At 37.1% G+C, this 24,436-nt stretch overlaps 1 protein-coding gene across 9 annotated transcripts in view; it reads left to right on the forward strand.

Moving 5' to 3' along the window:
* Window positions 1–24,436, forward strand: part of EVI5 (ecotropic viral integration site 5) — a 226,152-nt gene that overhangs the window by 138,871 nt on the left and 62,845 nt on the right. For all 9 annotated transcript variants that reach the window (XM_040232310.1, XM_040232305.1, XM_040232306.1 and 6 more), the window contains 4 exons: window positions 601–741; window positions 2,675–2,833; window positions 13,633–13,779; window positions 22,579–22,674. In XM_040232310.1, the coding sequence (XP_040088244.1) occupies window positions 601–741; window positions 2,675–2,833; window positions 13,633–13,779; window positions 22,579–22,674 (543 nt within the window). The remainder of the gene's footprint in view (window positions 1–600; window positions 742–2,674; window positions 2,834–13,632; window positions 13,780–22,578; window positions 22,675–24,436) is intronic.

The raw sequence follows: 24,436 nt of genomic DNA on the forward strand, positions 1-24,436 counted from the left end.
TAAAAACATACATCTACACAAAATCACGTAAATGTCCATAGCAGTGTTACTCATAGTAACCTCAAAGTGGAAACAACTCACATTTCCATTAACTGATGAATGTATAAATAAAATGTGGTATATCTGGACATTGAAACTATTATTTGGCAATTTTAAAAAAAGATGAAATTTGAAACCATACTGAGTGAAAGAAGCTAGTCATAAAAGGCCATAAATTGTATGATTGCATTGTATGAAACATTCAAAATAGGCAAGTTCATAGAGACATAGATTAGTGATTGTCAGGGCCCGGGGGTGTCGAAAACATAAAGTAACTGCTAATGGGTATAGTGTTTCTTGGGGGTGATTAAAATGTACTGAAATTGGTTTGTGATGATGGTTGCATAACCCTGTGAATACTCTTAAAAACTGCTGACTAGTGTTCATGAAAAGGATAAGTTTTATAGTTTGTGGATTATATCTCAATAAGATTGTATCAAATTAAGCACAATTACATGTGAGATAAAATAGCTCTTGTTATTTTGCTGTATTGTTGTATATGCTATATTTTATTCTTTAAATTAAAAAAAAAATCCCCAATTAAATTCTCTCTTTCTTTAGAGAAACAACTCCTTTCCTGATGAGAATAACATTGCAAGACTTCAGGAAGAACTCATTGCTGTGAAACTGAGAGAAGCAGAAGCTATTATGGGTTTGAAAGAGCTTAGACAACAAGTCAAGGATTTGGAGGAACACTGGCAGGTATATGAGTATATTTTGTGTGCTTTTTTAAAAAAATATAAAACCTAAAAATCCATTTTGTGTAAATTTGAAGTAGTTAACAACCAACACTAGGGTTTGAGTTTAAAGTGAGAAAGACTCTGTTAGGTACAAAACTGAGAGCATTTAGAAATTGAAAGCACTTTTAAGCTTTTTTTCTCTTTGATTTTTAGAATTAAATAAAATGTAAAATAGAGACCAAGTCATATTTTTGTTGTCTTATTATACCATTGTGATTTGTGTTAACTTTTTCTAAAGAACTAAGAGAAAATGTTTTTTATATTGTACTTATTTCTTCTAGTGTTAAATTCATTGGTCATTATGAAGCATCAGAAGGGTGCGTGGCATCAACATAAATTTATGAATTTGTAACTTCTTTTCAAAATGGTTTTATCACAAAATAAAATAGTCATTTAGTTATATGCCACAAATTTATTCACATATGAGGGAAACTACTGATAAGTAGCAAAAAAAAGAAAAATAGAATCTATAAGACGGAGAACAGACAGGAAAAAAAACTACATATTATTTCAGAAAGTGATCTTGGTATGAATTGGGGTGGGGAATATATCTAACAAAGTTCTTTACATTGCCATGGCTTTTCTTTTTTTTTAAGAAATATCAGACAGCAATAAACTGGAAATTAATTAAAAACAAATGAAAGAATTTTTTGAGAACACTGCTGTTAATTTCTGCTATTGTTTCCCTAATTCATGAATGGTTCTGTTTTCCCCTTTTCCTGGGATTTCATTAAAAAATAATGTAAAAATCTCTCAGGGAAAAATGAGGATAAAAATTATATTTTTTACAGTAATTAATCTACAGAATATGCAGATAATTAATAATTAATCTCAGATATGCAGATGACACCACCCTTATGGCAGAAAGTGAAGAAGAACTAAAAAGCCTCTTGATGAAAGTGAAAGTGGAGAGTGAAAAAGTTGGCTTAAAGCTCAACATTCAGAAAACGAAGATCATGGCATCCGGTCCCATCACTTCATGGGAAATAGATGGGGAAACAGTGTCAGACTTTATTTTCTGGGCTCCCAAATCACTGCAGATGGTGATTGCAGCCGTGAAATTAAAAGACGCTTACTTCTTGGAAGAAAAGTTATGACCAACCTAGATAGCACATTCAAAAGCAGAGACATTACTTTGCCCGACTAAGGTCCGTCTAGTCAAGGCTATGGTTTTTCCTGTGGTCATGTATGGATGTGAGAGTTGGACTGTGAAAAAGGCTGAGCGCCGAAGAATTGATGCTTTTGAACTGTGGTGCTGGAGAAGACTCTTGAGAGTCCCTTGGACTGCAAGGAGATCCAACCAGTCCATCCTAAAAGAGATCAGCCCTGGGATTTCTTTGGAAGGACTGATGCTAAAGCTGAAACTCCGGTACTTCGGCCACCTCATGCGAAGAGTTGACTCATTGGAAAAGACTCTGATGCTGGGAGGGATTGGGGGCAGGAGGAGAAGGGGCCGACAGAGGATGAGATGGCTGGATGGCATCACTGACTCGATGGACATGAGTTGGAGTGAACTCCGGGAGTTGGTGATGGACAGGGAGGCCTGGTGTGCTGTGATTCATGGGGTCGCAAAGAGTCAGACATGACTGAGCGACTGAACTGAACTGAATCTACAGAATAAAAACATTTGAACTGTATCTGAATTTATATCCCAAATCTGCCACTTCCTGGCTGTGGGACCTTTCTGGAGTTACTTAATCACGATTTCCATTTTCTTTTCTGTACAGTGAAAATAATAGCGTTTAACTTTTGAGATTTTCTGGGAATTAAATAAAATGACACATATAAAGTGGGTTATACAGTACTGGACCTGAAATAAGTGCTCAGTTAATTTGGCTTTTATTTTAGTACTGGGAATATTTGTTGCAATATGATTTTTTGTTTTTTAATTTTAGCGCCACTTAGCTCGTACTACTGGGAGATGGAAAGACCCACCTAAGAAAAATGCCATGATTGAGTTACAAGATGAACTGATGACCATCCGACTTAGAGAAGCTGAAACACAAGCAGAAATAAAAGAAATAAAACAGAGGATGATGGAAATGGAAACACAGGTAGCCTAATAACTTTAAAAACTATTGTTAACCCATCAAAAGTTTATGCTCGAATTGTATCATCCTTACAATAGAGCTAAAAGGTGGACATATGAAACTGTCTTGTCTACAATTTTCTATCCCAAATGAAAAGGACTAAAATGTAATACTATATATATGTATATTTTTGGCCATGCCATGTGGCATGCAGGATCTTAGTTCCCCAACCAGGGTTTGAACCTGTGCCCCTTGCACTGGAAGTGCAGGGGCAGTTTTGACCACCGAACCACTAGGAAAGTCCCAAAACCCATATTCCTTGATGGCAGAGATTGAGTGTCTTCTTTCAGTCTTTCAGCAAAGTTGAAGCAAGTCGTAAAACTCCATTTGACTTTGTTTCCTTATTGCACAACCTGAAAGGGAATATTCAGGTTGAGCAAAATTTCTTAACACAATTTAACATTTGGAGCCAGATAATTGTTTATTGTGAGACTGGGCTGTGCATTGTAGTACGTTTAGCAGCATCTCTGGCCTCTAACTACCACCACACCCCTCTACCCTCTATTCACAAGCACCACACCCCCACCTCCCTATGATGGCTGAAAGCATCTCCACACAGATGTCAGATGTCCCCGGGGAGGCAAAATTGCCCCTGCTTGAGAACCACTGATACAGAATGTAATGTGAAGGATGCTTCCTAAAATTGTGTAATGTGGTGACTGCACAGTCAGTTCCAAAGTTTCTTCTCATGTCCCCTGTTTCTCTAATAAATATTATCTCATATATTCTTGACTTAAAACCTACAAAGTCCTTTTTATGACTCCCATTTGCATTATAAAAGTACATTTGGGATATTTGGTTTTTATGTGGTACATCTATTCTCTGTAATGTTACTTGGTTTTCAAAATACTTTTTCAGTCAGTAGGGGGCATAGTTAACTCATGTATCATTCTATACACTTAAATGTAAAATCATCATCCCAACTTGGATTTACATAACATAGATATGTAAATCCTTTAGAATAAATATATCTTATTTTACATTGTTCCCAGAGTTATTTTCATGTGTTTTTCATTGTAGTTAAAAATAACAGTAAGATTATAAAAAGTAGAAATCCAGCTTTATGATGGGAGGTTTTACTCTTATGATCAGATTTTACCTCAATATCTCAATATAGATAATAAATATGTAACCACAACTTTTTAGCCATTGTTCAGGATTTCTTTCAGAGTGACTATAGGTAAATGAATCAAACTCAACAAATGTAGTTTTGCGAACTTATAAATACAAAGCAGTGTGTAGCCATCAAAGATCTTATACTTGAGATGTCAGTCATGCACAAACTATATTTAAATTCACTATATAAGACAAATGTTAACTAAATTTACTGTGGTAATCATTTCACATTATATGTAAATCAAGCTATGCTGTACACCTTAGACTTATACAATGCTGTATGTTTACTTCGGTCGCTCAGTCATGTCTGACTCTTTGCACCATGAATCGCAGCACGCCAGGCCTCCTGTTCCATCACCAACTGCCAGAGTCCACCCAAACCCATGTCCATTGAGTTGGTAATGCCATCCAACCTTCTCATCCTCTGTCGTCGCCTTCTCCTCCTGCCTTTAATCTTTCCCAGCATCAGGGTCTTTTCATATGAGTCAGCTCTTCGCATCAGGTGACCAAAGTATTGGAGTTTCAGCTTCAACATCAGTCCTTCCAATGAACACCCAGGACTGATCTCCTTTAGGATGGACTGGTTGGATCTCCTTGCAGTCCAAGGGACTCTCAAGAGTCTTCTCCAACACCACAGTTCAAAAGCATCAATTCTTCGGCGCTCAGCTTTCTTTCTGGTCCAACTCTCACATCCATACATGACCACAGGAAAAGCCATAGCCTTGACTACACGGACCTCTGTTGACAAAGTAATGTCTCTGCTTTTCAATATGTTATCTAGGTTGGTCGTAACTTTCCTTACAAGGAGTAAGTGTCTTTTAATTTCATCTGCAGTGATTTTGGAGCCCAGAAAAATAAAGTCTGGCACTGTTTCCACTGTTTCCCCATCTATCTGCCATGAAGTGATGGGACCGGATGCCATGATCTTCGTTTTCTGAATGTTGAGCTTTAAGCCAACTTTTTCACTCTCCACTTTCACTTTCATCGAGGCTTTTTAGTTCCTCTTCACTTTCTGCCATAAGGGTGATGTCATCTGCATATCTGAGGTTATTGATATTTCTCCTGGCAATCTTGATTCCAGCTGTGCTTCTTCCAGCCCAGCATTTCTCATGAGGTACTCTGCATATAAGTTAAATAAGCAGGGTGACAATATACAGCCTTGACGTACTCCTTTTCCTATTTGGAACCAGTCTGTTGTTCCATGTCCAGTTCTAACTGTTGCTTCCTGACCTGCATACAGGTTTCTCAAGAGGCAGGTCAGGTGGTCTGGTATTCCCATCTCTTGAAGAATTTTCCACAGTTTGTTGTGATCCACACAGTCAAAGGCTTTGGCATAGTCAATAAAGCAGAAATAGATGTTTTTCTGGAACTCTCTTGCTTTTTCCATGATCCAGTGGATGTTGGCAATTTGATCTCTGGTTCCTCTGCCTTTTGGAAAACCAGCTTGAACATCTGGAAGTTCATGGTTCACATATTGCTGAAGCCTGACTTGGAGAATTTTGAGCATTACTTTACTAGCATGTGAGATGAGTGCAATTGTGCGGTAGTTTGAACATTCTTTGGCAGTGCCTTTCTTAGGGATTGGAATGAAAACTGACCTTTTCCAGTCCTGTGGCCACTGCTGAGTTTTCCAAATGTGCTGGCATATTGAGTGCAGCACTGTGACAGCATCATCTTTCAGGATTTGAAATAGCTTAACTGGAATTCCATCACCTCCACTAGCTTTGTTAGTAGTGATGCTTTCTAAGGCCCACTTGACTTCACATTCCAGGATGTCTGGCTCTAGGTGAGTGTGAGTGATCACACCATCGTGGTTATCTGGTTGTGAAGTTCTTTTTTGTACAGTTCTTCTGTGTATTCTTGCCACCTCTTCTTAATATCTTCTGCTTCTGTTAGGTCCATACCATTTCTGTCCTTTATTGAGCTCATCTTTGCATGAAATGTTCCCTTGGTATCTCTAATTTATCAATAAAACTGGAAGCACTATATAATTCATAAATTTGTAATTAGAGAATTAAATACAAATTGCTATGAAGAATAGGACAGGACAGTTAATTCCAACGAGGTGGTTTGGAAAACCTAGAAGAAATTTGGAAAGGAGAAAACCTTCCTAAGGAATTTGTATTTTGCACGGTACCTGACTAATGGATATGGTTCCTAAATGTCAGTGCATGTACTGGTGATGATCCATGATGCTTTCTCATTGAAAGTGAGAAAAATAAAATAGTGTGGTGTGTTGGTTATCTAAAGAATATTGCATTAAACACCCATGTATCCAGCATCCAGATTAAGAAATAGGTCCTTGCTGATACATGTAGCTCCAGTACCTTCATTTTAATGACTTTTAGAACAGTGCGCCTGGTGAGTATACCTTAGTTTATGGAGCCCTTTCCTCCTTGTACTGACATGTGCTATTACAGACATTGCTGCCCTGAACATTCTTGCATGTTGCCTTGTGTATATCTCCAATAGGAGTTTCTTTAGTACAGGGGTTCCTATCTCTTTTGTGTGCCATGTACCCCTTTGGGAGCCTGAAACCTATGAACCTCTTTTCAAAATAACATTTTTTAATGCATAAAATAAAATATATAGGGTTGCGAAGAAAACCAGTTATATTGAGGTACAATTATCAAAATACAGGTTTGTGATATGAGGGCAGACACAGAAACATACACAACATATTCCCATTGCAGGAATCAGGTTTTTCATAATTTAGATTTTTTTGTACCTGAATTAGATTGTATGATAATTTTCTTTTGCGGGGAGACTTACCTGGTTTTGGCACCAAGGTTATAGTAAGTTTGATAAATGAGTTGGCTTGTATTTAACTTTTTCTATTCTCAGAAGTTTTTTGTAAGATTGAAATTACCTGTTACTTAAATATTTGCTGGAATTCATTCCTTTTCTTTTAACTCTTTTTTTTTGGTCATGGGGTAGTTGGGATCTCAGTTCCCCTACCAGTGAATGGAACCCCTGCCCCCTGCAGTGGAAGTAAAGACCACTGAACCACCAGGGAAGTCCCTGGAATTCATTCCTTTAAACAGTCTTGTCTTTTTGTTTTGTGGGCATGTTTAAGCGATACATTTGAAATTCGAATCTTTAGATGAAGTGGACAATTTCCTAGGGAAATACAATTTGACTTGATGTGACTTTTGCTTGTTTTTTCCTTGAGCTTCTGGGACCTGTGAATTTGTGACTGCCATGAAACTTGGAAATTTCTTAGTCATCATTTCATCACATACTTATTGTCCCACACTCTCTTCTTCAGGAATTCCAGTCATACTTACATTAAATTGTTGATGTTGTCCAGCAATTCTTGGTTAGTCTTTGCCTTTCCATTATTTTTCCTCATTGTATTTCAGTTTCTGTTGACTGACCTATTTCTCTTGATTTATCACTAAGTTCATTGATTCTTTCTTCCACGTTGTGAGTTGTCTGATGAGCCATTGAAGACATTCTTTACATCTGTTACTATGCTTTTTACTTCTGGTATTTCCTTTTAATTCTTACAGTCTTCATTTATTTGCTGATATTACCTATCTGATGTTGCATATCTTCCACCTTTCCCATAGAGCCCTTAATTTAAATTCCCTGTCAGAAAACTTCAGTATCTGTGTCATATATGAGGCTGGTTCTGTTGATTGCTTTATCTCTTGGAAGTGTTTGGTGTTTTTACCTTTTCCTATGCTTTGTAATTTTTTTTTAAACTAGATGTGCATCTTGTGTAGGAAAGTAGACTAAATGGTTTGTATGCCTGGAAATGGGTACATCTTTCCTTCTACTAGGCCTTTAATGTGGGGGGTTTGAGTTAATACAGTCAGGAGTTGGGCAGGCTTGAGGTTTGTTGTTTCTGTGGTTACCCTCATTGCACCACAGGCTTCAAATTCCTCTAGCAATGTCTTATTTTTAGGTTAGGGGCTGGTTTGCCAGAGGGTTTTCTCACTATCTTTAGGTCTTCTCTTTGCACAGCACTTGAGGAGTTGTCAGTCCCCAGTAGTGTCCCACTGTTACTTTTGTTCCACAGGAAACTGGAAGAACAGAGAACATGTCTGCCCTGTTGTTCTGAGAAAGCCACAGTCTTTCGCTGCATTAGTGTGTTCCTGTATCTGGGGCATTTGGCCTCATTAGTGCTCCTGTCCTGTGTGTTAGTCACTCAGTCATGTCTGACTCTTTGCGACCCCATGAACTGTAGCCTACCAGGCTCCTCTGTCCATGGAATTCTTTAGGCAAGAATACTGGAGTGGGTTGTTATGCCCTTCTCCAGGGGATTGTCCCAACCCAGGGATCAAACCCAGGTCTCCTACACTGCAGGCAGATTCTTTACCATCTGAACCATCGGGGACCCTATTCCCAAGCTATAGTGCAGCCCCTTCCCCAGACGCACCTGTTTTCCCAGTGCCCAGGGGACAGCAGTGTTTGTTGTCCTGCTCCAAGCAAATTAACCTTTGGTTCCCTAGAGGAGATAAGCAAGGATTAGTGCCCTTTCCCCCTCCCTGAGGCCTGTACTATGGAGATCTGTTTCTCAAGACTCTCATCCGTCTTTTTGGTCTGTTCTGTTGAAGAAAAATGTACAACAGTTTGTGAACTCTTTGGTCCCTGTGGCTCCATGCATTCTAACCAGCCCATACTTATGCTCCACCAGTTTGATGTTTATTCTAGGTGAATTATTCTTAACAGCTTCTAGCAGCATCTGCCACGTCCCTTCTTAGATTTGGGGCTGGTTAGTTGTCCTGTGACCTCTCGGTGTGTTCAACAGTAGTCATGAACTTAGAGTTTGGCTGCCCTTTTTTTTAAAAATTGAAAACCAGTGTTCTTTCTGACTCTACATCCTCAATCAGAAATCAAAAGTCTTTATTATGATGTATTTGAAATTATTTTATTTTATACTCTATCTCTTCCTTTTTTCTATGTTTTTTCCTCCTTTCTCACTTTTTATTGGATTTGTTTTTCTTTTTCCTTCTATTCAGTTCAGTCGCTCAATCATGTCCGACTCTTTGCGGCCCTATAGACTGCAGCACGCCCAGGCTTCCCTGTCCATCACCAACTCCCAAAGCTTGCTCAGACTGATGTCCATCGAATTGATGATGCAGTCCAACCACCTCATCCTGTGTCGTCCCCTTCTCCTCCTGCCTTCAATCTTTCCCAGCATCAGGGTCTTTCCAGTGAGACAGTTCTTTGCATCAAGTGGCCAAAGTATTGGAGTTTCAGCTTTAGCATCAGTCCTTCCAATGAATATTCAGGACTGATTTCCTTTAGGATTGACTGGTTGTATCTCCTTGCAGTCCAAGGGACTTTCAAGAGTCTTCTCCAACACCACAGTTCAAAAGCATCAGTTCTTCGGCGCTTAGCTTTCTTAATGGTTCCAACTCTCACATCCATACATGACTACTGGAAAACCATAGATGGACCTTTGTTAGCAAAGTGTCTCTGCTTTTTAATATGCTGTCTAGGTTTGTCATAGCTTTTCTTCCAAGGAGCAAGCGTCTTTTAATTTCATAGCTGCAGTCACCATCTGCAGTGATTTGGGAGCCCCCCAAAATGAAGTCTCTTACTGTTTCCATTGTTTCCCCATCTATTTCCCATGAGTGATGGGACTGGATGCCATGATCTTCGTTTTCTGAATGTTGAGTTTTAAGCCAACGTTTTCACTCTCCACTTTCACTTTCATCAAGAGGCTTTTTAGTTCCTCTTCACTTTCTGCCATAAGGGTGGTGTCATCTTCATATCTGAGGTTATTGATATTTCTCCTGGCAATCTTGATTCCAGCTTGTGCTTCTTCCAGCCCAGCATTTCACATGAGATACTCTGCATATAAGTTAAACAAGCAGGGTGACAGTATACAGCCTTGACGTACTCCTTTCCCATTTGGGAACCAGTCTGTTGTTCAGTGTCCAGTTCTGTCTGTTGCTTCTTGACCTGCATACAGATTTCCCAGAAGGCAGGTAAGGTGGTCTGGTATTCCCATATTAATTTGACTTTTATAATTCCTTTTCTTTTCTACTAGTGTTTATTACCTGGAAAAAAAAATGCTTCCCTGATAGAACAAAGTCTAAAGTTACTAATTATCTCTGTTTTTTTCCAAATTGTATTAGGTCCTTAGAAGAACTCCCATGTGCTCTTTCATCTTCTAGTCTTATATCTTACTATTATTGTACCTCCAAATTCCTATAATTTTTTTACCTCCAAATTCCTAGACATTATTGTCTTATGGAGTCAATATTCCGGTGGTTTTGTCTGAAAAGTGAAAGTGAAAGTCGCTCAGTCGTGTCCAACTCTTTGTGACTCTATACAGTCCATGGATTCTCCAGGCCAGAATACTTGAGTAGCCTTTCCCTTCTCCAGGGGTTCTTCCCAACCCAGGGATCGAACTCAGGTCTCCTGCACTGCAGGCAGATTCTTTACCAGCTGAGCCACAAGGGAAGCTTGTGGTTTTGTCTACCTGCATGCTATTTTTTTTGCTCTATTCTTATTTTTATTTAACAGTTTCCTCCCAGTTTCAATCACGAGTTGTAAACTCTCTCACTTTCTTAAAATAAATGTACTTTTCTCTCCTCTGTGATAGTTGGCTGAGTATACTTTTATAGGATGAATTTTTTTTTTTAAACACTACCAATTTTTCCTGTTGAGGTGTCTGCTGGATATTTCACTTTCCACCTTCACAGATACTGTTTTTCCCTTGATTTGCCTCTGCTTTACTTTAGCATTCTATAAATTTTGATATAATGTATTTTGATAAGGATTTATTTATATTTATCCCAAATAGTATTTGGAACTAATTGTGCTTCCTAGGGTGTAGATGCATATGTGATTTTTGTTGTAAAAATTCTCAATTATTATCATCTTCTTAAGCCATCACAGCTCACTTTTTTTGGTGGGGGAAACACCTGTAAAGTATATTTTATACCTTTTTATTCTCTTTTCTGTCTCTTGACATCTTCTGGGGCACTAATTTTTTCTTCATTGTGTCTAGTTCTTAGTTGCTTAGTTTTATCTGACTTTTTCTGACCCCATGGACTGTAGCCTGCCAGGCTCCTCTGCTCATGGGGATTCTCCAGGCAAGAATACTGGAGAGGGTTGCCATGCCCTCCTCCAGGGGATCTTCCCAATCTAGGGATCGAACCCAGGTCTCCCACATTGCAGGCAGATTCTTTACTGTCTGAAACACCAGGGAAGCCAAAGAATACTGGAGTGGGTACCCTTCCCTTCCTCAGGGGATCTTCATGACTCAGGAGTCAAACCAGGGTCTCCTGCATTGCAAGTGGATTCTTTACAAGCTGAGCTACCAGGGAAGTCTGACTCTTTGCGACCCCAGGGGCTGTAGCCTGCCAGGCTTCTCAGTCCATGGAATTTTCCAGGCAGGAATACGGATTGGGTTCCCATGGTCTTCTCCAGGGGATCTTCCTGACCCAGGGATTGAACCTGAGTCTTCTGCATTGCAGACAGATTCTTTACTGACTGAGCCATCAGGGAAGCCCTCATCGTGTTTAATCTCCCATTTAACCCTTTAATTGAATTTATTATCAGTGTCTGTTAATTTTGGAAATTATATTTGGTTATCTTTCAAATTTGCTGATATTTTGACAGTGACTAGTTCTTTGTTTATGCTTCTTTTTATGTTTAATATGTAAATATGTAAACTATTTTGTATAAAATCCTCATGTGATTATTATCTAAAGTTGTTAAGAATCTAGCATATTTTTTGTCTGCCATTTCTCACTCATAGTCAATTCTGGGTTTTAATTATTTGTGTGAGTATTTTGTAATTTTGGAGCATGGAATGGTGTTTAGGGGTACAGGGAGGAGTTTTGGAGTGTATGTTGAAGGTGTGTCCCTCTGAAGTATAGTTACTTGTTCTAATGGTAACTGGAGGCAAGATCATTTTCATAGAATGAGATAGAATAGGTTTAGTAATAATCGAGTATTTGTTAAATGTCTTCTATTTCAAGCATTAGGAGAGAACTACTCTCGTAAACTTTTCTCATGTAATTCCCACAACACAGCCTTAAAAGTCAAGCAGTAATATCTACACTCCTATCAGTGTACTAAAACTTGATAGAATTAGATAACTTCACCAAGGTTGAGAAATTGTTAAATGAGGAACCAAATTTTGCCTGTGTTCGGTTATGAAAATGTTTACTGTTTCTTTCAGGCCCCTAATAGAGTAATTTAGAATTGAGAAACTCAAGCTGAGTCAAACCTGAATATGAAAACTACCTCATGTCAGTGAATTCATGATCTATAATGTTAAGGTCCTATTGTATGGCAAAGGGAACTATATTCAATATCCTATAATAAACCATAATGGAAAAGTATTTAAAACGGGAAAAAAAAAAAAAAATATATATATATATATATATATATATAATTGAATCACTTTGCTGTATCCCAGAAACTAAAAGGGCTTCTCTGGTGGCTCAGAAAAGTAAAGAATCTGCCTGTAATGCAGGAGACCTGGGTTCAATCCCTGTGTCAGGAAGATCTCCTTGAGAAGGGAACAGCAACCCACTCCAGTATTCTTGCCTGGAGAATCCCAGGGGCAGAGCAGCCTAGGGGGCTGCAGTTCATGAACTAATTGTAAAGAGAATTAAATGAAAAATAGATAGTATTTTACATATGGTTTTCTTTTAAAAAAGTATTATTGTTGTGTGGTCAATACGTCTTGTCCAGCTGTTTTGCAACCCCATGGACTGTAGCCTGCCTGGCTTCTCTGCCTATAGGATTTCCCAGACAAGAATACTGGAGAGAGTTGCCATTTTCTTCTCCAGAGAATCTTCCCAACTTAAGGATCCATCCCAAGTCTCCTACATTGCAGGAGATTCTTTACCACTGAGTCACCTGGGAAGCCCTGTGTACATTTTTCAAATGAGGAAATAGAAATTGGATATTAGTTTGTTTGTTTAATCACCAAATGGCAAGCCAGAATTCAAAGCTAGTCCATAAGCCATAAACAGACTGTGCTATACATTGTAGGAATGTAGTTAACATGACACAGTGTGACATCAAAAAGTTTGCAGTTCAGTAAGTGGTGGTGATATCTTTCCAGCGGTCTGTGCTTGCTTTTGTGAACTGGAAAGGGGAGTTAAATACATCATATTTCTGTATCTATCTGTTTATACCATATTGCCTGTTTCAGAAATTAATACCTACAACTTCTGTATAAGCATCCTTATAGTTAAAAGATATTTATTGTATGAAAGGTAAATGGATCTTTAATGAAAGTTTCTAATGTGAACCTTATGCATTCTTTTGATTTTTAAAGCAGTTTTATAATTTAAGTAGTTAACTATTTGTTGAATAAAATAGACCTATCGCTAACAATAACATTGAAAATATTGCTGAGACATAGTATACACACGTAGAAATTTATAAGTTTTGTGATAGTCACTCAGTCATGTCCAACCCTTTGCCACCCTGTGGACTATAGCCCGCCAGGTTCCTCAGTCCGTGGAATTCTTCAGGCAAGAATACTCAAGTGGGTTCCCATTCCCATCTCCAGGGGATCTTCCCAACCCAGGGATTGAACCCTGGTCTCCTGCATTGCAGGCAGATTCTTCACCTTCTGAGCCACCAGTTTTTTCAGGCCTTTTATCTGTATTCTGATATTTATATTTTTATCTGTATTCTGTATTTATATTTTTAATTGTTAGAACCAGATCAATAGTAATCATCTTCGAAGAGCAGAGCAAGAGGTGACCGATCTACAGGAGAAGGTGCAGTATCTTTCTGCACAGAACAAGGGGCTGCTTACCCAACTGAGTGAAGCAAAGCGCAAACAAGCAGAGATTGAGTGCAAGGTAAACATATCAACCAGCAAGTTTACGTTTTAGTCAGTATAATAATGTTTTTTTGTTTTTGTTTTTATCTCATCACTGAGTTACATTATCATAAAACTAAAAGAAGCTAGTCATATTTCCTACTTTTCCTGAACTTAGTTTGGCAGTTGCTTTTGGGCCAGATTACCTCATCATGCTCTGGGTAAATTTCAGGCTGGAAACTTCATTTTCAACCACTTGGTTAGGAAATTAAGTCAACCAAGTGATTGAAGGTTGGTATCTCTGTTGACCTGTAGCCCTTTAAAACGGAAACTTTTAATGTCTCAACCAGAAAGATAGGTAATTTAGAGAAGCTGGGCCTACTCTGCTTTGATTGGCACCTTATTAGTGAGCTGTCAATATTGATATATGTTTTCTGGCTAGAGAATAAAAGAGCTGTGTGTGTACCCAAGGGTTGGCAAAATTGTGTGCATTTCAAGTTATTATTTTAATCAATCTTTTAAATTTTTATGGAGTGTTTGGATTCATAAAGCATGGAAAAGTTTTTGAATGCAAGTATTTTTTTTCCTTAAATAAATTTATCATACAACAATGATGAGAGAGAAGGCGAAGTTGGAAAATGGGGTGGAAGGAGAGGGGTTGTATGTATGTGTGTTTGTGAAATAACTAAAGAGATGACTGTGGTGAACATTAGAATGAATTACGAGGGCAAGTTTGTTTTTTGGTAAGTTTGGTTTTGTTTATGAGATTTTTTTAAAAAACTAGACATTCATCTTTCCATGGTGAGAGAGTAGGAATAATGCCCTTTAAAGATTCCAGCCTTATTATTCTATGATAAGAAATAAGACTTTCAATGGCAGATATAAAGCTGTAATTCCATCAACTTGTTCTAGTGTCATTAAAAACCAAAAGTGAAGCTTGAGTGGTTTATCAGTGTCACTGAAATCCAGAGATGAAATTACATCCTAATAAATATGCATGACTGTTACAGTTTACTCTGACAGAAATCTGTAGGCAGTACTGAAATTTGTGCTAATGTAAGAGTAGTCCCTCCTGAAGTATGTGACTAAGTGTGCTTTTTTTTTTTCTGTTTTGTGGGATCTTAATTCTTGGACCTGGGATTGAACCCAAGCCATGGCAGGGAAAGTGCTGAGTCCTAACCATTGGACTGCCAGGAAATTCCCTAGGCTAATTTAAAAATAAGATGATGTAACATGAGATTACATCAGTTTGATTTATTATACTAATATCTTTTTCAGTTTTTTATTTTGCAGTATCTGTCCTGACTTATTTTTAATAAAGAACTAAATTTAGTATTTTATTATTGATATGATTTCCTTTAAACATGTTAATAACATTGTTACTGGATTTAATATTGTACCCCAAATACCTTAGCACCTTTTAATCAAAGTAAAGTGCTATTTGGAAATAAATATTTGGGGAGTTTGCCAGTGAAAATAATTGTTTGCTTTGAATTTGTGTAAGTAATGGGCCCACATTCAGAATTCTGAGAACTGATATGATATCTTATTTAACTTTAACTTTTCATTAATACCTCTGTAAAGTATATGCAGATGCTGATTCTGAGATCTCCCCTGTGTTTAAGGGGTATATTGGTTTATTCAAATTTTTTAAATGCCTTTGCAGATTTCCAGCATGACCAATGTTAATTGTCACCCTAGCATCTGGCACATTCTGATTAAGTGTTAAATATTTTACTTTGTCATATTGAAACAGTTCAACAATAAACCGAATTTTTTCAGAGAGCTAGCCTTTCAGTTATATAAATCTTATAGTTTTCATTTCATTTTATGTGATTATAGCTTGTGGTTTGTTGATAAGTAATTATTAAAGCTCATGTTGTTTTTCATTGATGTAAAGCAGGATACTGTTTTTGCTTGTTTTTAATTTCTTTTTTTTTTTCGGCTGCGCTGGGTCTTTGTTGCTGCTTGCGGACTTTTTCTAGTTGCAGCAAGCGGGGGCTACTCTTGATTGCAGCGTGCGGACTTCTCATTGTGGTGGCTTCTGTTACTGCAGAGCACAGGCTCTTGGCACTCACGCTTCAGTAGGTGTGGTACACAGTCTTAGTTGCTATGGCATGTGGAATCTTTCAGAACCAGGGACTGAACCCGTGTTCCCTGCATTGGCAGACAGATTCTCATCCACCATACCACTGGGGAAGTCCGGGATACTGTTTTTAATATTAGCATTATTTTCCCTCTATAATTGAATTTGAGTGTTCCCACTTCAAACAGTATAAGTCTAAGATCCCCAATATGAAAATCCAAAACACTTTGAAACCTAAATCTTTTCATAAATTTCACACAAATTCATTTGGAAGCAGAACCTGATTTGAACTAATACATAACCATTTATCATTGTTATTTATCCCACTTGGTTTGAGTACTTATACATCACTGCTTCATTTTTGTTGAGCATTGAGCGTACTGTTTCATTTTGGACACTGCCTCAGAACCCATTGGATAGTATAGTGTTCCGTTTATGCACCTTATTACTCTTCTAAAGTCTGAAAAATCTGAAATTCCATAACATACCTGGCCCCCAGAATTTCAGTGATAAGATTGTTGGATTTCTTGTGTAAATCTAAATTTGAAAATTATAAAAAGATTTTATACTCTAATAACAGATATTTTATGATTATAATATTGTACATATATGGATAATGATAGGAAGAAAACAAGAAATTAAACCTGTTGCTTATATTTCATGTAATTTTTAGTAGCTTAATACTTGTGCATTTTTCATAGTGCTTTGATGTTTTTAAAGCTAAATACAAATGAAAATATTTAAATCCTTTTTATCTTATTCTCTTCTTGACCCTACCATGTACACCCCTTTATTTTTTCCCCAGATAATGGCTTTTATTATTTTCTGATAACTTCCTTTAGAGTTTCTTTTAGGCAGATACTAGTAATTAAAAGTATATACTTTCTCTTCTCACAGTCTTATGTGAAAGTTAGCAAACAATAATATATTCTGCTTTTTGCTTTTTATGTTAATATGTTTTGTGCAGCTTTCAGTTATCAGTGCTTAGAGTCTCCTCGTTAGTCTCTAAGATACATTATTTTCCATTGCATGTATATACCACAGTATCCTTAACTAGGTTGATATTGATGGATACATGGTTTGTTCCCAGTGTTTTACTACTACAAGCAGTGTATAGTGAATAACTTTGTACATACATAATCTCAAATGTATAGAGGTATATCTACACATTTCTATAGAATAAATTACTATAAATTTGATTGCTTGGTCAGAGAAAATACCTTGGTACTTTTCATAGTTTTTGTCACTCTCCTTAGGTTTGTACCATTTTGTGCTTCGATGTGCAGGGCATGATGGTACCTGTTTCTTTATCATGTTTCTTATAAATTGTATAACAAAATCTTTTCATTTTAATTAGATGTAATTTATATGTTCTAGGACAGTGATTTTCAAATAAGGATTGGAGGAGGTGAAATTATGAGACTAAAAAGAATGATAACATCAGCATACATATTTGTCAGATATTTGGGTGTCTTCTTGTAGGTTATTCTTGTAAGCATTGGGGATACGGAAATGGAGAAGGTAGACCTAATGTTTATTGAAACAATAAATAAGAAATAGAAAATATCATTATTAATAATGATAATTAATGATATTAATTATAGAGTGAAAAGTTAGAGGAAGTGGTAATTAAGATCAAGTGCCAGGAGATGGTATTGGAGCTGAAGAATAAGAAAGAACCAGCCATATGAAGAGTAGGGGGGAGATCCTTACATGAAAAAGGTCAGAGATCAAGACCCAGAAAGCAGGAAAGAACTTGGTTGCTGAGTCTCATATATAATGCAGAGCTGAATGAGATAAAGCCAGGGAGGTAAGCTAGTTCTTACCATGTAGATATTTATAGGTCATGGTAACAAGTTTGAGTTTTACTCTTAAATGCTGTGGGGAGGCCACTGAGAGGTAAGATAAAAAACATGATACATTTTTTTGATTTGCTATATTTGCTTCAGTTTTTTATTTAAATTTTATTCATTATTTTATTTTTGTTTGTGCTGGGTCTTTGCTTTACAAGAGCTTTTTCTCTAGTTGTGAGTGGGGGGCTTCTCTCTAGTTGTGGCGCGGGGGCTTCTCTTTGCAGTAGCTTCTCTTGTTGTGGAGCACAGGCTTTTGAGCTTGCAGGCTTCAGAAGCACTTGGGCTCAGTAGTTGTGACACACAGCTTAGTTGCCCTGCAGCATGTGGAATCTTCCTGGACTAGGGATTAAACCCCTGTCCCCTGCATTGGCAGGCAGATTCTTAACCATTGGACCACCAGGGAAGTCCTTTGCTTCAGTTTTTTACTTTTACTTTTGAAATAATTTTATGTTTACAGTAAAGTGGCAAAGATGGTACAGAGAGTTCCCATATACCCTTTAATCAGCCCCTCCTAATTTTAACCTGTTACATAAACATGACACATTTATTAGTACTAAGAAATGTACACTAGTAATAATTTTATTACTGAATTACAGACTTCATTCAGATTTCCCCATCGTGTCTCATTCTTCTTTGATCTGTGAGGAATGTTGTAGAAATCCTTCAATTTAGGATTGTCTGATGTTTTCTTACGCTTAGACCAAGGTTATATGTCTTAGGCCCTTTCTCAGTATATTATATCAGGGTCATGTATATGTTCAGTTGCTAAGTCGTGTCCAGCTCTTTTGCAGCCCCGTGGACTGTAGCCCCGCCTGGCTTCTCTGTCCATGGGATTTCCCAGGCAAGAATACTGGAGTGGGTGGCCACATCTTCCTCCAGTGGACTTTGACCCAGGGATCAAACCTGCATCTCCGGCAATGGCAGCATGTTCTTTACCACTGAGCCATCTGGGAAGCCCATCAGGGGGCATTCTGTATTAATATGCCTTACATCTGGTCCTATTAACTTTGGTCATTTGCTTAAGTTGGTATCTGCTGGCTTTCTCCACTACAGAAGTCGCCCCACCCTCCTACTCTGTTCCTTACAGGCAAGTTACTGAGCCTAGAGAATGGTCCAAGTGGAGGAAAGGGCATTAAGTTACAACTCCTAAAGGAAAGAGTATCAAAGAATTTGTTACAACCACCACAATAGGACAATCATTAATAAGTATTTGGAGGAACTATTATGACCAACTTAGACTGCAAGGAGATCATTCCCTGGTGGCTTAGATGGTAGAGTGTCTGCCTACAATGCGGGAGACCCGGGTTCAATCCCTGGGTTGGGAAGATCTCCTGGAGAAGGAAATGGCAACCCACTCCAGTATTCTGCCTGGAAGATCCCATGGATGGAGGACCCCGGTAGGCTACAGTCCATGAGGTTGCAAAGAGTCAGACACGACTGAGCGACTTCACTCATGACCAACCTAGATTGCATATTAAAAAGCAGAGACATTACTTTGCCAACAAAGGTCCATCTAGTCAAGGCTGTGGTTTTTCCTGTGGTCATGTATGGATGTGAGAGTTGGACTGTGAAGAAAGCTGAGTGCTGAAGAATTGATGCTTTTGAACTGTGGTGTTGGAGAAGACTCTTGAGAGTCCCTTGGACTGCAAGGAGATCCAACCAGTCCATTCTAAAGGAGATCAGCCCTGGGTGTTCACTGGAAGGACTGATGCTGAAGCTGAAACTCCAGTGCTTTGGCCACCTCATGCGAAGAGTTGACTAATTTGAAAAGACCCTGATGCTGGGAGAGATTGGGGGCAGGAGGAGAAGGGGACGACAGAGGATGAAATGGCTGGATGGTATCACCAATTCGATGGACATGAGTTTGTGTGAACTCTGGGAGTTGGTGATGGACAGGGAGGCCTGGCGTGCTGCAGTTCATGGGGTTGCAGAGTTGTACACAGCTGAGCGACTGAACTGAACTGGAGGAACTATTTTGCGTTTATGCAAATATGCTTAAGGTTTCAGCAGTTAATTTTAACTTTATTAGGAGATAATGCATGTAACGATTAATAATTATTTTTTTAAAAGAACACACATGCCACTGTGTGTGGACATGGATTTGAGGTGGCTTTGGAGAGAGGCGATATGAGATTATCAGGTAATAGAACAAGACAGAGGTGCTAGCTTTGGCTCAGGTGTTGGCAATGAAACTAAAGTAGAGTAGATCAATCCAGTATTTTTATAGAGACTCAGTGATTGGGTTGGAGAGGGAGGAAAAGTAGGAGAAAGTTGGTGCACAAATATTTCGTGTTTTACCTGATGGATATAATATTTTTATACAATGTTAAAATTAGTAGAGTAAATATGTATTAGTTATCTATTGCTGTTTAACAGATAACCTCTAAAATTTAGCAGCTTAAAATAAGAGTAACCACTAATACCCCAGAGTTTCTGTGGATCTGAAATTCAGAAGCAGCTTAATCTAGTGATTCTGATTTAGAGTCTCATGAGGTTACAGTCATCTCAGGCTCAGCTAAAGCTAAAGGATGAGGCTTTTTAAGTGGCGCACTCAGTGGTTACAGGGTGGTGCTGGCTGTTGGAAAGAGATCTTTGTCCTCAAGGGGCTCTGTCTTAGCAAAGGATACAGACAAACACACCATTACAATGCAGTATGAGTGGTGCTATTATTGAGGTGGTACATTGGATCCTGTTATGTGAGTTTAGTGTTAGATTTATGGTTCAAGGAAAGCTCACTAAGGAATGATTCAGCTGAGACCTTAAGGATATGTAGGAGTTAGTTGAGGAAAGGCAGCAGAGAGTTCAGTAGGCGAAGCGAATAACACATGTGAAGAGCAAAACAGAGAAGGTTGTTTGCTTGAACTAAAAGTTCATTCGAGTTGGAGGGGAGTGTGTGATAAGGAATACTGATAATATATGAAGCTAGAGCAGTAGATAGGGAAGAAATCTTGGAGAATCCTGGACACCAGTAAAAGAACCTGTTATCTCATGATCTGTGGAGTACTATTAAAGGGTTTAAAATAAGGGAGTGACAGAGATTTGAGTTTTGTTAAACATAGACACAATGATGTGCTGGAACTAGCTGGTAAAGACTTGTAAGAACCAATTGTTAAATTTTCAGGAATTTTGTGACACAATTGTTAAACAGCCATATTAAAAATTATTTAACATAATCAACAAATTATGATAAAATGATAGTAAATACTCAAAGTTCATGATTTCCTAATTTTTATATTTGTGCATTTCAGATTATTTATTCTTAATTATATCTGTATTGTAGAAATACCATGGTGTGCCACTAATGTTATCTTCACTCATGTTCCCTAATGTTATGTCAAGGTGAAAGGAGCCATGGTGAGAGCAGGTTCACCACATGAATTGGCAAACTACAAATCAGAGCTTGACTTACTGTTCTGTTGATTATCTAGACCAGAAGTTGGCAAACTATAGCCCATGTTCCAAATCTGTCTGTTTGCCTGTTTCTGTAAATAAAGTTTTATTGGAATACATTCATTTGTATATTGAAATATATTCATTTATTTCGTATTCATTTGTATATTGTCTGTGACCACTGTCACACTCCGGTGGTGGATAGAGTAGTTGTAATAGCCTGTATGACCCATAAGTCTGAAATTATTTACTATCTGGCCCTTTAGAGTTTTTGTCTCCTTCTCTAGACTGTTAAAGCTTAAAAATGTGTTGTGTCTTCATTCTTTACATTATGAATAGCACAATAATATTGAGGAAATTTTCCTCCAGTATTTGATCACTATCAGAATGATAACAACTCTATTATCAGAATAAATAACATGAACAAAAATTAACCAGAGTTCACATCAACACTTTACTTTTTCCTCATTTTCAGTGGTAGGTGACCTGTGGACATAAGATTTGGCAAAAATTAGGGAAAGCATTCTGTGAGAATATATTGACTAAATAGAATTTATAATAATGAGTGCTATATATCTTAACTGTTATATACTGTACATCTTCTATTTCAATCTAGATTTAAAATATATTGTAAATGTACATACATATTTGTACACATACACACTTGCTTGAGAGCTGGTCATTAATTTGGTGCAGAAACTATACTTAGTGGCCATGTACAACTTGGCAAAAATATTTAAAGCAATATTTGCTTGAAATGAAGTACCAGGATCATATCTAAAAAGATAGAAGAATGAATATATTTTCATTTAAAAGTTTAATTATATTTTTACTAGGTTTGAAATTTTTAAAAATTTTGATATTACTGTCAGGTGCTAAATTTCTCCTATGGTCATCATGCTGCACATTTTTGATACTGATTGCTAAATTTCAACTGAAGTTAACATTTCCTCAATATTATATATTTTTGTATATTCTGTCTTTCTCTTCTATTATCTCCTTTGTAGTATAAAGTAAATATTCATTAACATTCATTGCCTCAAAAAATATAATTTTAAAAATATTGTATGGCTAATATACAGTATTTATATTCCCTATCAATCTATTGCCCTAGTTACATATTTGAAAGTTCTCAATAATTGTTCTTGGATAAAAAATTAATTTTTCACAGTCAAAAGTAATTTTAATAGTTTTAATTAAGTTAACTTTTAATTTAAAAGTTTAGCAATATTTATATACAAGTGCTCTTAAAGATGGAATGCTGTTCTGTATATTTATTCTTCATTTTATACCAAGTTCAAGATATAATGGCATTTAAAAAGATTTTTTAATTGGAGTATAGTTGATTTACAATGTTGTGTTAGTTATAATGGCTTTTTTTCCCCCTCTGATTTAATCAGGGGTCTATTCGTTACTTTCTAAATTTGAGGCAAGTTACAGTGTTTATGTTTTATTAATGGTTTGGCTTATTGTGTGGTTTATTTTTGGTTTGTTTTATTTACCACCCTAGAACAAGGAAGAAGTGATGGCTGTAAGACTCCGGGAAGCAGATAGCATAGCAGCTGTTGTTGAACTACAGCAGCACATTGCTGAGCTTGAAATCCAGGTACCATATGAAAATAGTAAAGTAAATGTAATAATAATGTAATATTTCCCCTTTCCTTTGCACCTGGATAGTGAGTTATGTCTTCATCCTAATGACTGTGTTCCTGTTTTCAACACTCCTTTCCAAGTCCAGTTTTTTAAACTGCAATAAAAATATACTTATTGTGGTAAAATTTACAATTTTAATGTATACAGCCTGTCTCATTAAGTACATTCTCATTGTGCAACCAATTTCCAAAACTCTTCACCTTGTAAAACTGAAACTTTCTGCCTGTTCAACAACTCCGCATTCCCTTCTTCCCTCAACTCCTGGAAACCACCCTTACTTTCTGTCTCTGAATTTGACTCCTCTAATTAATCTCACGTAAGTAAAATCATAGAGTATTTGTTTTTCTGTGACTGGCTTATTTTACTAAGGGTAATGTCCTCAAGGTTCATTCATGTTGTAATGTTGTATTAGAATTTCCTTCCTTTCTTATGGCTGAATAATACTCCATTGTGTGCATACTGCTTTTTGTTTATCTGTTTATTCATTGATGAACATTTAGATTGCTTCTGCCTTTTGGCTGTTGTGAGTAATACTGCTATGATTATGAGTGTACAAATGACTATTTGAGCCCATGTTTTCATTTGTGGGGGGTATATACCCAGAAGTGAAATTGCTGAACCATGTGATAATTCTGTGTTTAATTTTTTGAGGAATTGCTATATTGTTTTCCGCAGCAGCTGCACCATTTTACATTCTTAGCAACAATTCACAGGGGACTAGTTTTTCCACATCCTCATCAATACTTGTTAATTCTATGTTGTCCTTTTTTTTTTAAAGTCATCATCCTAATGAGTGTGAAGTGGTATCTCATTGTGCTTTTGATTTGCATTTCCCTAGTGATTAATAAAGGTCTTCCCTCATAGCTCAGTTGGTAAAGAATCTGCCTGCAATGCAGGAGACCCAGGTTCAATTCCTGGGTCCGGAAGATCCCCTGGAGAAGGAGATGGCAACCCAGTCCAGTATTCTTGCCTGGAAAATCCCATGGACAGAATAGCCTGGTGGGCTACAGTCTGTGGGGTCGCAAGACTGGGACATGACCTAGCAACTAAACCACCACCAGTGATTGATAATGTTGACCATCTTTTCATGTGCTTATTTGCCATTATGTCTTCTTCAGGGAAATGGTAGGTTCAGTACTTTGCCTGATTTTAAATGGATTGTTGTTAAGTTATGGAAGTTTCTTATATATTCTCAAGGTCAATCCATATCAGATATATGCACATATTTTTGAAGGTATTTCATCTCATTCTGTGGGCTGTCTTTTTGTTTTGTTGTTAATGTCCTCTGAAACACAAAAGTTTTTATTTTTGAAGTCCAACTTACCTATTTTTCCTTTTGTTACCTGTATCATATTTTCTTATTGTCAAAGCTATTTTTGAAAGAAAATTCAAAACTTTGAAAATAAGTGTTTTGTCATTTATTATGAACTACTTATTTTATAATATAAATACATTTGTTTTATATTATTTTATAAGTATATTTGCAATATGGGCAAAGTATTATGTTTTAAAATCTTATTTTTAAAAATGTTTTATTATATTCTATTCCAACCCATAACACAGTTTTGGCTGCAACATCTAGAATTTTCTTCCCACCTGAAATGCTTTTTTGTCTGTAAATTTCAGTTTAAGATCTGGGTCAAAAGTAATCACAACACATTATGATTTGCAGAAGTTTATAAAACAGTATCCTTTATGTTCTATTGATAGTATTC

The sequence above is a fragment of the Oryx dammah genome, unplaced genomic scaffold (genome assembly GCF_014754425.2).
Source record: "Oryx dammah isolate SB20612 unplaced genomic scaffold, SCBI_Odam_1.1 HiC_scaffold_28, whole genome shotgun sequence".
Classification (NCBI taxonomy): domain Eukaryota; kingdom Metazoa; phylum Chordata; class Mammalia; order Artiodactyla; family Bovidae; genus Oryx; species Oryx dammah.